The following is a 12,700-nucleotide window of genomic DNA, read 5'->3' as shown; positions in this document are numbered from 1 at the left end:
TTCATTTAACGGATCATCTACACAAGAACACAGATATCACACGGTAACTCATCTAAGCAGGCTGGCATGAGGGGCAGAAGACAAATCAGAAATTAAATTCAGCAGAGCCCTTTTCCTCACAGACTTTTTATGTGAACTAACGATCTTAACCTTTCTAGGTTTTGGTTCCTTACGCATATAATGAAGATAAAAGTGATTCCCTACTTCAGAAAGTTGCCATGAGGACAAAAAAATATGTTGAAACCTTTGGGTCAGCCTACAGACTGCAGCAATAATCACCCAAACGAACATAATCTGAGATCCCAGGTTATATGACTGTCCCATGGCTAGCACTGGAGCTAGCTTATCTGTCTGCTTGCTGCTGTACAGCCCTTCCCTGCAAAATCCTCCATCATGGTGACAGAAGATAGTTAGAGAAATCCTGTGCAGATAGTGGAAGATACAAGAGTGTGTGTGTCGAGGGGAAGGAGTCCAAGCCATACTGACCTTCCAACTGCTCCATCTGCCCCTATTGCCAGTGCACTCAACAGTTGCTAGTTTGGGGTAGGGGGAGAAAAAAAAAAATTTTACTTCATATAACAAAATAAAGAAAACAAAAGGGGTGGTGGGAGGGAGCAGCAAAGCTACCTGGCACTGAATGTCCAGGGTTACCTTTTTCCCCAAGGCTGAAGCGAGAGAATGTCATAGAAGAAATAATTTTTAAGATGAGCGTCTTACCTCATCCACCCCATAAAGAAATGCAAACTGTTCTCTCTCATTCTTGTTGATACACTGTGCAAGGTCCAAGAGGTCCGTGTCGCTGAACTTCACACCCTGGAAGGTGGGGATCTGCTCTTTTATTCCACCCAGCAACTCTTCAACACGAACTGTGCAGAACAGCAATCTCATATGAAGGAACACACCCCTGTTCTGGGAGATTTCTCCATCTTGTCCCCAAGAGGGAGACTTACTATTTTACAAGTTGTTTGCTTTTGGCCTAAGCCTAGGAAACTATATCGCTCTAAAACAATCAGTAAGACAAGTTCAGCGTGATTATTTCACAGAGTTATACAAAAGACATCTTTCCGCCCTCTTTGAAGCATTCCTTTTACCAGATCAGAAGGGAAAAAACCTGGATAAGTGAAAGTCTAGGAATGAACTGACAACAACATGTTTAAGAATAAATATAAATTCGTACATCAAAGAACACCACGTGACCTGCTGTAGAGCAAGTAACCGAGGATCTGTATTCTATTCCTCATTCCTCTGCTAAATAGTAAGACTTGAGAAAGTGGTTTCACACGTAATTTACTAGCAAGCAGGACGATGTAGTCAGTGTACACCAAGAGAGATGGTGGTCACTATCTTGCAAAAAATCAGGATTCAACTATGGTTGTCCAAGGCAGTTACCTATCCTGGTCCACACTAATTGCAAAGCCATGGTCAGCATCACCTCCTCCGTCCCAGCTGTTCAGTATTCATAAGCCGTGACTTTTTTTCCAATGAAGAGGAATTCAATTTATTTTCCAGTCTTGGATTCACCTCCCATTTTCAGAAAGGATCCTTTCCACTATGGCTGGCATGTGACGAGAGCAAAGGCCACATCCCTGGTATGGTAGATTAATCACTAATGACTACCTGGCTGGTAGACTAATTGCACCAGCTGCTGGGATTACTCGGGTTGCTACAAGCCTAGGGGCTCAGGAAGAGCTGACCAAGCAGTACTTACTCTTCACACCCGTCAGAGAAGGAATGTGATAGTAATAAAACGGAACCGCAGGGGCTTCAGACGCAACTTTCTGTAAGAAAGCAGTCAGCTCATCTGGAAGAAAACAAGCGAGTAACCCCGTAAGAGAAGGAGACTATTCATAGTGAAAGACAGTTCAGATTCACAGCAGCCAGGGTCTGTGGAGAGGCCATCTACAGCTTGCATACCATTAACAGTGTGTCATATAAAAACCTTCACACATAAAAAATTAAATGTAACAAAACTCAGTGCAAGACCTTAGGGAAGGCAAAGATACTTATTTTAAACCAAACCAATTTCAGTAACTCACACTCATTCTCTTATAGATGTAACTCATGCATGCTCTCACACATGCAAGACCTGTGTGTCAAAGTGGTCTCACCAGGATCACTCGTGGGCAACACAGAGGCCAAGGGATCAAGCTCACATTCACCTCCCCGGGGGACTGCTCAATGGTGATGATGAACAGGTTTTTGGACAACTTTTTTTGTACTGTTTTAGGAATCAGAAAGTTATTATAGCTGACGTTCTTCTGAGAATCTTGTTCACTACCTCCTTCACAGATCTTAGGCAATCTTCCCATGGGCATAGCAGCAAGAGGAATGGCAAAGATAACGTGCTGAAACCTCACTGCCATCCTACTACTATCAGCAAGGTCTTCTGTTGATCTTTGTGCTGTTCCTCTGTGCTTACCAGTTTGATTGCCACTGATTGTGTCCTCGGCTGCCAAAACCAGCAATTCTGGCAATCCACTCTGGTTTCTTCTGGTGCTTCCATATGAAGATTTCCATTCATAACTCAGTCAGACAACTTTTAACATTTCTATTACAGACCTCCACTTCATGTCGTTCTTTTATATTATGTTCATTACATTAAAAGCAAAACCTTAGGAGCACAGAACCAAACATGACCACCTCAGTAACAAGAGGCACACCCGTGTATCAGCTGGTTATCAACTTGGGCAGTGTCCAGCAAGGGTCAGCATGGAACCAACTGCTTGCTAGTGTGGCTCAGATCAAGCGTGAACTCCATGCTATCTATTCAGAAGACAGACTAGTTAACTACTTTTTCCATAAGCAACTCCTCTTTTTACAAGAAGCTAACAAAATACATCCCAAAAGACATCCTGCCCATTTCTTACTGGGAGAATTCTGGTATCTCCCATCTCTAAAAAATGTTTCTTCTAGGTTTTGCTTTTGCATGGTGCCAGACATGACGGGTGTGCAAGCATTATCACCAGAATATTTTCCAAAGAAAGAAGATGGCATCAATCCTTTATCTATGATAAAGATTTGGAGGGCAATATAAAAGGCCTCAGCAGGTCTGACAAGCACATCTACTCACCTTTGTTTGTGGGTTTGAAGAAGAAGGGGGCTATTACAGCAATACCACTAGCACCTATAGCTGCTGCGTGTCTTGCCTATAAAAGAAAGAACAGAAAGTACCTGAAGGTACATCTGCTTTATATTTATTACACACATAGTGGAAAGGAATCATATCATATACATACCAGCTCCTGGGACTCTGGCAGACTCAGTGCTCCCACATGAATGATCACATGATCCAATCTGCACAAGAACAAATTCAAAAGGTTTGGGGAGGTTTCAGTGGTGGTGAAAAATACCAGTCTGCCAAAATAAATCGCTTCAGACCAGGGAGCCACAGAACAAGAACTTGACTGAGCTAGATTAAACCTAAAAGGGATTTGAACCTGTGTTGACCTGACGAGCAGACACACAGGGAAAATGCCGACAGCGGCGAGCAGCTGGTGGTAGAAAAAAGAAAATACATTTGCAAATATGAATAGTGGGTGACTCCTTGCTGTCACAGTTGCAAGGCCATCAAGAGGGACAAATTTTAGTATTTTATTAAGACATTAACGATTTAAGGGAAAGCTGGGAAAAGGAAAGGATATCAAAGCATCTTTGCTTTCTAAACCAATTGCTCTGCAGAACCACCAGCAGAGTTCAACCTCACATCAGCACCTTTGACTGCTTGTCTGCTCCAGCCAAGACAACCTCCCAGGTTCCAGTCCATCAGTCCCATTGCTGCATTTCTCCTTTATATCCACACAGGCTGTGAGCCTTCACACCAGTTTATTTCTGCTCACTGTCCTTCTCACCCAAAACACCTCCTCCTCTCCCTATCCTCTGACATAGCAACTAAGAAGATGGCAGCGGTGAGTGATACAAGACTATAACAGGTACAGGTGATGGAGAACGAAGCTACATTTGGGTACACAGCTGCAGATCCAGGTTGAATTCCTTCCTCTGCCACTGACTTTGCATCTTTAGGGAAGCACCGAATCCCCCTTACCAAATCATTTAATATATTAAAAGGTTCAGAAATGCTCACAGGGCACAAAAAGGAAGATTGCTCTTTACTTTCATTTCTTCCCAAGAATAAGCAAGTTCCCAGTGCCCTTTTCTGTTCCCCTGCTCCTCAGTGTACCAAAGAGAAGGACTCTTACAAGCTCTCTAAGCAGCAGAAATGGACACCAGCTCACTGGCAGCAACAAAACCACAGATTTCTATGATAAAGGAGCTGGGGAACAAAGCCCAGCAACAAAATACTTAAAAAAAATAGCCATCAGCAAAGGTGGCTTTGCAATCAGGCATGACTATATCATAACACGAGATTTGGAACCCCCTGTTCGGTCTCAGCTACTCACTTCTCTTTTCCTTGGCACACCCATTCTTCCGCCAACTGTTTCCTCTCCTGGATGTTAAGGGACAGTCCTTCTCCTGTCGTGCCATTCACTGTTTCAACACAACACAACACACTCGCTGAGGCGTGGCCTACATGCATTGGTTTTACTGAAGACAAGAACTAACACTTTTGATGATATTAAACAGAAATACTTTTCCCCCAACTCATTTTAAGGTCCGCACCAGCACCTGCATGGGGATTGCAGTGTTATCATCACTAAATGCTTGTGTTGGAAACCTGGGTGTTTCAGGATCAGCAGCTTTGCGAGGGAGGAGGCAGAATCAGCTGCTGAAACTGGGAAATGTCCCCCCAGCACCTCCTCCCCAGCAGACACCACCTCCTCTCCCGGCAGTGAGTCAGGCTATGACAAGTGCAGGAAGGGATGCCCAGCTAGCCAGGCAGTGATTTGTCTATCCTCCACCCCAAGGAAACAGCCTGACCTGAAATTTGGTGTCTGTCACAAGTGGAACCACGTGTACTACCTAGGCTGCAGCACCCCTGGAAAACAGCGAAATGTCACTATATTCAGCCACAAACAACAGATTAAACTGGGATAGCTGAAGTCACTGCCACGCTCTGCTCTGCATCTTGGCACTCTTTTGACTGAAGTTTTGAACCAAAAATCTTATCACTGACTTCAGCTTACTTAACTATGCCAGGCTGTGAATGAAAGTGGCTTAGCAGATGCTGTATTCTTTACCCAGCCATCCCTGCTGCCCCCGCAGCAGCCCCTGAGGCAAAGGCAGAAGAGAGATGGAAGCAGTGACCACCTTGGAATCACGCAGCACACCACAGGTCTCCTAAAAGAAGCCCATTTGGCTTTAATGAGCTCACTGAATTCCCTGGACTCCTGAGCTGATGTTTTTTGATCAGATGACTTTATCTTGCTCAGGCAAAGGGGAAAATCATTCTGCTGAGTCTCCTCTGCCAACACAGCTTTATCCATTCATCTCTGGGAATGGCATTGTATGAAGGCAACACTTATTTTATCCCACACAGACATAGGGTGTAGGCAAAAGCAGATACCTCAAGTATTGCTTACACTCTCTCCACTGATGAATATAAATGTTCAGGATGATCTCGCATCCACAGTCCCTCCTGCTACAGCTCTTATCAGGCAAGATATCATAGGATTTCCATCCAAGCAAAAGGGGTATAACACGGTTTCTGTCAAAAAAACACTTACCAAAGACATTCTTCACGTTCTGCTCGCTTACCAGATAATCCACGTATTTACGAATCACTGAAAGGTTAATTTGTCTGAAAGGAAAGGAACCGCAGCAACCTTAGGAACCTCAACAATCGTTAAGTCTCCACCCACAGTTATCTTAAACTTACAGATTAAGAAAACAACAAAAAAAAAGACATGTCTTTTTGAAGCCTTGCATTTGTACTCACACAGACTACCCCAAGGTATCATACCCTCAGTATGCGTTTAATGTTTCAGGCAACAGTTCAGTTCTGAATTCTTCCTTCCAGTTTCTCTTCCTCCTGACAAGTTCTCTTCACTCTTCCAACCTTTTAGCTCAACTGCTAATTACTGCAGGCTTCTCACAGCAAAGGATTTTTGGGGGAGATATGGGAGAACAAGAGGCACTTAAACCTTTTTGACTGTTGAGGGAAACAGGAATCCTCTTGAGAGCACAAAGGTATCTGTGCAAGCGCTGGCAAATAGCTAAACTATACTTGTAACTGCTGGACACAGACCGTGAAATGGCATCTGCTGGATGTGACTTTGACCCCTCTCTCTCTCTCATTGAAGGATGAGGAAAGCAACCTACTTCCCTGACAAACAGGGGAAATTGAATTCTAGGTTTATCTTCTCTGCAGGACAAACTTATTTTGTTTATCAGCATATAATATTTTACCGTTGTTTTCATTTGTCAAACATACAGACCAACCCTATAGTCTGGAAGTCCATTCTGAGACCTTGACTGGGTTCACACATCACCCAAATTTTCATAGCTGTTTTCACAGAACATATCTTATAGGGCCTAGGCATTCCAGGCTGCGGGCCCAGATCACTCTCCAAATACCATGTTGCAATAAATATGAGTAATAATAAAAAATGAAATCAGAAATAAGTTTCCTTTAAAGCAAGAAACGCAGCAGTGACTGCAATGCACATGAGTTCCCTGCCTGAGACAGTACCATGCTTTATGGCACTTTTCAAAAGTAAAAGATCACTTTCAGAGGACTGTACTAGCAAATCTCCACCGTCTCCCTCAGAAACACATACAGATCTTGACACATCCCCCATCAGAGCAGCCCAGGGTCCTTTGCTGACTCCAAACAACCCTGTCTTGCAACACCAAGATGCAGCAGGGAGGACATCTGTTTACCAACACTGCTTTAAGGAAGGCCAAATTTCAACTTTTGATTTGATGTTCTTTTCAGAGCTATGCAGTCCTTGCAATATTTTCTTCTGGTTTAGACTAATTCCATGAATTAGTATAGTCACGTATATACACATGAATGCATGCATGAGCTAGCTAGGGTAAAGAAAAGTCTAAAAGGCCATCAGATGTTGACAATTATTTTCTAGCTCTCAAGAGCTCTTTTTAACTAGGACTGTGATTTGCCTTAACAAATGGGAAAACACTGCAACACTCTACGTATGTAACCTTACTATGAGTTAATTTGCAGCTACAAAAACAATAGAAAAAGAGGTGGGAGACTGATCCAAACTCTCCACACCCAGACCTACAGCATCTGGTGGGCAACAGGAGGGTGCAGAACCAAAGGGAACCCACTCTAGTGCTAGTGGGACCAATCTAGTAGTTTCCCCATCCCATCAGAGATCCGATTTAAAAATAAAACCAAACCTGATCGGTTCTATATAAGAAAGAAGGAAGATAGGGTTTTAAGGTAAGAGTATAAGCAGTGCTCTTCTGACAACATGCCATGTTATGATACAGGGTCACACTCACCCATCAGGAGTCATCGGAGTGACTGTGGCAGCTACAAGACCCTCTAACTTCTTTCCCGGTGTCATTGAGCTGTTTGGAAAAGAAAGAGATAAAAATTATTGCCATCTTCATTTAAGTGGTGTTTGAACCGCTTTCTGTCAACAGCAAAGCCGAACAGGCAAAGTTCAGAAGAAGTGGACTTTGTAAGGGTGTTATTTTTGGTTAGAGAGAATTACTTGTCTTTTTATCGTCGTTGAAAGAGCGGCTTATGCGGCCAGCACCATCCCAGGACAGGATGGGCACCCGGGGGGCGGTTCCGTTTCAGACATCTCCTATTTTACCCCTCCTTTCCCACGCACCGGTTGTGGTCTGGCACATATCGCCTGGCAGCCTGGAAGGGAGACCCGTTTTGCAGAGAATCGGGCTCAAAACCCTTCCCCCGAGAAGGGCAGCGCCCCCGGCAGCGCCCGGGGACCCGCCGGGCCTGCGGGCAGCAGCCGGCCGAGCCCACCCGCCGGCCTCGGCCCAGCTCCGGCCCCGGCGAGCGCGGGGTGAGGCGGCCCCGCGGGGCAGCGCCGCCACCCCCCAGGCCCCCCTTCCCCTCACCTGGCCTCACCTCACCTCGCCCGGCTCCGCGGCGGCCCCGCCGGCCGCCTGGCTCCGCCCTAGGCCCGGCCCGGCCCGGCCCGGCGGGAGGAGGCGCTGCCCCGTTTCCGTGCGGCGAGGGAAGGGCGGCGGGAACCGCCATCACCACACAGCGCTCCACAGAGAGGCCTCTGCATCGCCCTCCTCTGCTCCCTCCTCTGCTCTTCCTCTGGTGACCCAGTCCCGCAGCCTCCCACAACCACCCACCCTACAAGTCATATTTAAAAGCTAAGGCTTGTTTGGATTATTAATCACTATTTTCAAGCTTTAAATATTAAATAAATACACTTTTAAAAATAAGTAACAGGGTGGAGAGAGAAGAGAGCTGCCTGCACGTCTGAGGAGATGCCGGGCTCTACCGCAGGCTCAGCCAGAGGAATGGTGCCTATGGCAGCACTGCAGAGCATCAGGCAGGAAATTTGGGGAGTTTGGTTAACGCCTTGAAACGAAGAAATTCGCTCAACACTCAGAATCCAATAGAACTGTTCAGCAGGTATTCTTTATTAGCAGCGCTGGGGTCGCCCTGGGGATCCTCCACCATAAGAACTCCCCCAAACTAGCAAGGGACATCAGTTTCCATCACACCAATCACACATATTCATTAGATTTCCTGGAAAGGGGTGTCTTATGATAATGAGTTTCCGGAATTCATTCACATAGTCCGAGCATACATAGTAAAAATAGAGTGAGGGTCTTGGGTGGTCGAGGGAAGAAGTAAATATTCTTCATGGTAGCTGGCCTTCTTTCCAGAGCATGCGCTGCGAAGTAAAGTCCAGGTGTCTTCCTCCTAAATCGGCGAGATCATCCTCCCTACATTGTATCTCTGTGTCCTTTTGTTCGAGTTCCCCTTACCTTAGTTTGCCCAAGCGCCCATTGAAGGCTTTGAGTCTGCTACTTTTGTCTAGACAAAGAGTCTGAATTGCAAAAATGTATCAACAATTTCTTTTATCCCTATTCGATCTTCTGCATACAAAGGATATTGTTTAATCTTCACTGGAGCAGCTCCTGGTTTTAATTTGATTTCTGTTAATTGGGCATTCTTAGCCTTACCTGGTATTCCAGAAGCCCACACTCCTGGATAAACCTGGACCAAAATTTCTGTCGGTATTGTGCTCTCCTTTTCAGTCTGTAACAAAGACGAACTTAAAATTTTGATTAATTAATCTTCCTTTATTTTAAACTCAGTTCCTTTGGCACCAAAACCGATCTTTGCTCCTAGTTATTCTAACGGGTCTCTCCCTAATAATGGCTTAGGGAATCCAGGCAAATAAAGAAACTTATGTATACCTATTTGTTTTCCTCACTTATACTTTATAGGTTGCGTAAAGAAAGCTTTTTCAGTCTGGCCAGTTGCTCCAGCCACAGTTAGAAAATCTCTGTCCATAGGTATTAAATGTTGGTTCAAAACAGAGTAAGAGGCTAGCTGTTTTTAAAACCAATTGTTTCTCTGTTTCTGTTATAGCATCTAGCATTAAGTCCATATCTTTCCAATCGGGGTCCTGGTTCAAATCTTTTTGTGACCCCTAGTGGGTCATCCTGGTAGGTTCTCACTACCTCCTTCCAAGCATTCAAGTCACCCATATTAAAGGGGACTTTAATTCGGGTTGTTCCTCTCAGTCCCATCGCTTGTCTGAGTGGTGCCTGTATAGTTGGACCTGGCACTGGACCTGTTTTACAAGTCCAGGCAGTGACTGGAATGCTACCTCCTACTGCCTCTCTTCTGTGTTCTTCCTCCTCTCCGGGGAATGCTTCTAGCATTTAGAGAGGTGGGGACACATAATCCTCAATTCCCTCTTCCGTCTTTTCCATAGTCCGAGCATGCGTAGTGAAAATAGAGTGAGGGTCTTGGGTGGTCGAGGGAAGAAGTACATGGTCCTCTTCACGGTGTCTGCTCTTTCCAGAGCATGTGCTGTGAAGTAAAGTCCAGGTGTCTTCTTCCTAAATTGGTGAGATCATCCTCCCTAGGTAGTATCTCTGTGTCCTTTTGTTCGAGTCCCCCTTACCTTAGTTTGCCCAAGTGCCCACTGAAGGCTTTGAGTCTGCTATCACTATATGATAACTATCATATCACTATGAGTGAGTTATATAGGGAGAATTTTACTTTTGTCTGGACAGACAAAGAGGCCTGGGGAAAACAGTTGAGGAGTTCTTGGGAAACAAACACAAGCAAAACTTTCATGCATCACAGTTTAGTCTTAATCAGAAATTCATTGGTTTGAGCCCTTTCAACCTCTATGAATTTCAGTGGGGATTTCTGCCCAGGCATGAGTCACTGTTGAAAAAAAGGGGCTATCTTCTGCTTGATGGCTGAAAATAATGAGAGAAGCCTCGCTGCAAACTAGAAGCGTGTTTGCCTGAAGCGATTCGGGCTCAGCTCCCCTGAGGTTGCCCACCCACGGGCTCCGGAGCTGCACGACAGAGAGAAGTTGATGCTACTGCCGTGATTAGCGGCGTCAAAATGCTCTCCTGGAGCTGTCTGCTAGAGACGCATCCACTGCAATAGAAAAACACATCTTCTGCAGTTCAGTGACACTGAACGAGAAGGATTTCAAAAGGTGCATCATTGTAAGTGAGGAAGCAAACCCACGCTGCTTTGTCGTAAAGGGAACGAGCACCAGAGGGTATGTCAAAAGCTTGCAGAGGCCTGGGAATTGTGATAAAGAGCATCTCTGATTAAAAGATTATTTTTTCCCAAACAAATTAGTCAGATTTCATCTTTTCTCTGGTCCCAGACAAAACCAGAGGTGCAACTGGAGATGAAACCTAAAACTACAGCTCAGTAATTTAAGAGTAAGCATCAAAATATTATCATTACCGTAAAACAAAATCCCATACACCCAAGAAATTCAGCGTCATTACAACTCATCTTACATCTCTGCATTTCTTTTAAGTGACAAATGTGCACATCTCACCCTCAGGATCTGAAATCTCTACTCAGCATCAAATCAAAAAGTTGTGGCATTGAAGAAATAAGCCAGCCATTGATCTCATTGTAACATAGAGGTCATATTTATCTCTTCTGTTCCTCGCCATAGTTATCGAGGTGCAAGCTCTGCAGGTAGTAATTGTGTCTGATGGATGCCTGCTGTGGTGGAGACCTGCTACTCAGTGCCTCTAATCTGTAGTTCTTTTACAAATCATCACTATTTGGATAAGAGAAACACAAACCAATAACATATAAACATACAGTGTATGAGCAGAAAAACCATGCCATAAACCAAAAGCCACGAGATATGCAGAAATGAGAAGGGGAAGACCCATTTTGGCCCCACCTATGTACACCACCACGACCGGGGTGCAGCTCACGTTGTGGGGGGTGCAGGACACCATGAGGACTTCAACCAGGAAAGGCTTTGGCTGCCTGTTTCCTCATCTCTTGCCCGTTTCGGGCTCCACTGTGGTGCTGGAAGTGCTCCCAGCACCAGTGCAGTGCCCTGGCTCTGGGAGATGCGGCATGTGGAGCCGGGAGGATCCATGTCGCTGTGTGAGAAAGGCAAATGGAGGTCAGGCTATGACAAGCGAGCAGAAAACAATGGCTCATGGAGAGCTAAAACCGCTCTCTGCATGCAGCCCATGTGGCTCCTGTTTTCTTCTCCGACATGTGGTTTTACCAGATGTGTACCACGTGCAGTGCAGAGCCTAAGCCCCGTGGCAGAAAGGCAGCTGTGCACAGCACAACCCTCCTCCATCCCACCAGAACTGCAGCTGGTCTGGAATTCCAGTCTTCTCCCAGTAGATCTGACCAGCAGACCACCAGCACCTCTTAAGACAAGATAGTGCCCTGCACAGATTTGTGGCTGATATTTAACAGACTCAGAAGAAAAGAGGCTATGAAAGGCCATACAGAGTGCCTATAGACTGACCACCAAAAAGCATCAATAGGTCTTTCTTGAATACGCCCCAATGCCTGCAGCTTGCAGCTCTCCTGTGGGCTTGGCTTGCTTCCTAGGGAAAATCATTTGGGTTTTCTACACCCATCCATAAAACAAGTGCAATAAAACATTCTGCCTTCAGTGTGCACTTTCACATCTTCGTTAGAGCGTGTTTTGAGAGCATCCAGTGCCTGCAGGAGAGAGAACAATCCCCTGTTGTTGTGTGCTCTGGGAGCACATTTTTCATGTAGTCACATAATAATCTCAGGAGTTTGGGTTTGTGGTATTCCTCCTCCGCTCCAAAATATGTTCACTGTGGGCTGTTCACATGCAGACATCACTTTCTCTGGGGTTTGGCTTTATTAACAGGTTCTCACAAAGCACATGTATTTTTCTTTGAGGCTCATGTCATTCTTCCAGAAATCCCCTCTTCTCTGTGCTCTTCCATTCCTATGGATAATTTCTCTTTCTCTAGGCTGAACAGTCCTGGCTCTCTCAACCTCTTCTTGTAATACAGATTCTCCAGTCCCATGATCTGGACTTGCTCTAGGAAGGCCATGCCTTCCCTTTGCAGGGGAGCCCAACACTCCAGATGCATCTCACCAGCGCTGAGCAGAGGGGAAGGATGACCTCCCTCGACCTGCTGGCAACTCTTTTTAAATGCAGGATACTGCTGGGCCACGCTGCTGGCTCACGCTCCGCTTGTCCACCAGGACCCCCAGGTCCTCTTCAGCCAAGCTGCTTTCCAGCTGGGTGGCCCCCAGTCTGTACTGGTGCATGGGCTTATTCCTACCCTGCTGCAAGACATTGCACTTCCCTTTGTGGAAGTTCAGGAGGTT

At 45.5% G+C, this 12,700-nt stretch overlaps 1 protein-coding gene across 5 annotated transcripts in view; it reads right to left on the bottom strand.

Moving 5' to 3' along the window:
- The window catches only part of NPL (N-acetylneuraminate pyruvate lyase), a 28,520-nt gene that overhangs the window by 3,392 nt on the left and 12,428 nt on the right, over window positions 1-12,700 (bottom strand). For 2 of the 5 annotated variants that reach the window (XM_074833083.1, XM_074833087.1), the window contains 8 exons: window positions 7,366-7,434; window positions 5,622-5,695; window positions 4,398-4,485; window positions 3,237-3,294; window positions 3,071-3,146; window positions 1,709-1,801; window positions 718-866; window positions 487-533 (listed from right to left, as the gene is read on the bottom strand). In XM_074833083.1, the coding sequence (XP_074689184.1) occupies window positions 487-533; window positions 718-866; window positions 1,709-1,801; window positions 3,071-3,146; window positions 3,237-3,294; window positions 4,398-4,485; window positions 5,622-5,695; window positions 7,366-7,434 (654 nt within the window). Of the gene's footprint in view, window positions 1-486; window positions 534-717; window positions 867-1,708; window positions 1,802-3,070; window positions 3,147-3,236; window positions 3,295-4,397; window positions 4,486-5,621; window positions 5,696-7,365; window positions 7,435-7,580; window positions 7,717-7,960; window positions 8,036-12,700 lie in introns of those variants that run through there. The other 3 variants (XM_074833085.1, XM_074833086.1, XM_074833084.1) reach the window with 3 other exon arrangements.

This window comes from Strix aluco, chromosome 8 (assembly GCF_031877795.1).
Source record: "Strix aluco isolate bStrAlu1 chromosome 8, bStrAlu1.hap1, whole genome shotgun sequence".
NCBI lineage: Eukaryota > Metazoa > Chordata > Aves > Strigiformes > Strigidae > Strix > Strix aluco.
The sequence above is the reverse complement of the archived record's forward strand: the minus strand, read 5'-3'. Positions and strand labels throughout refer to the sequence as shown.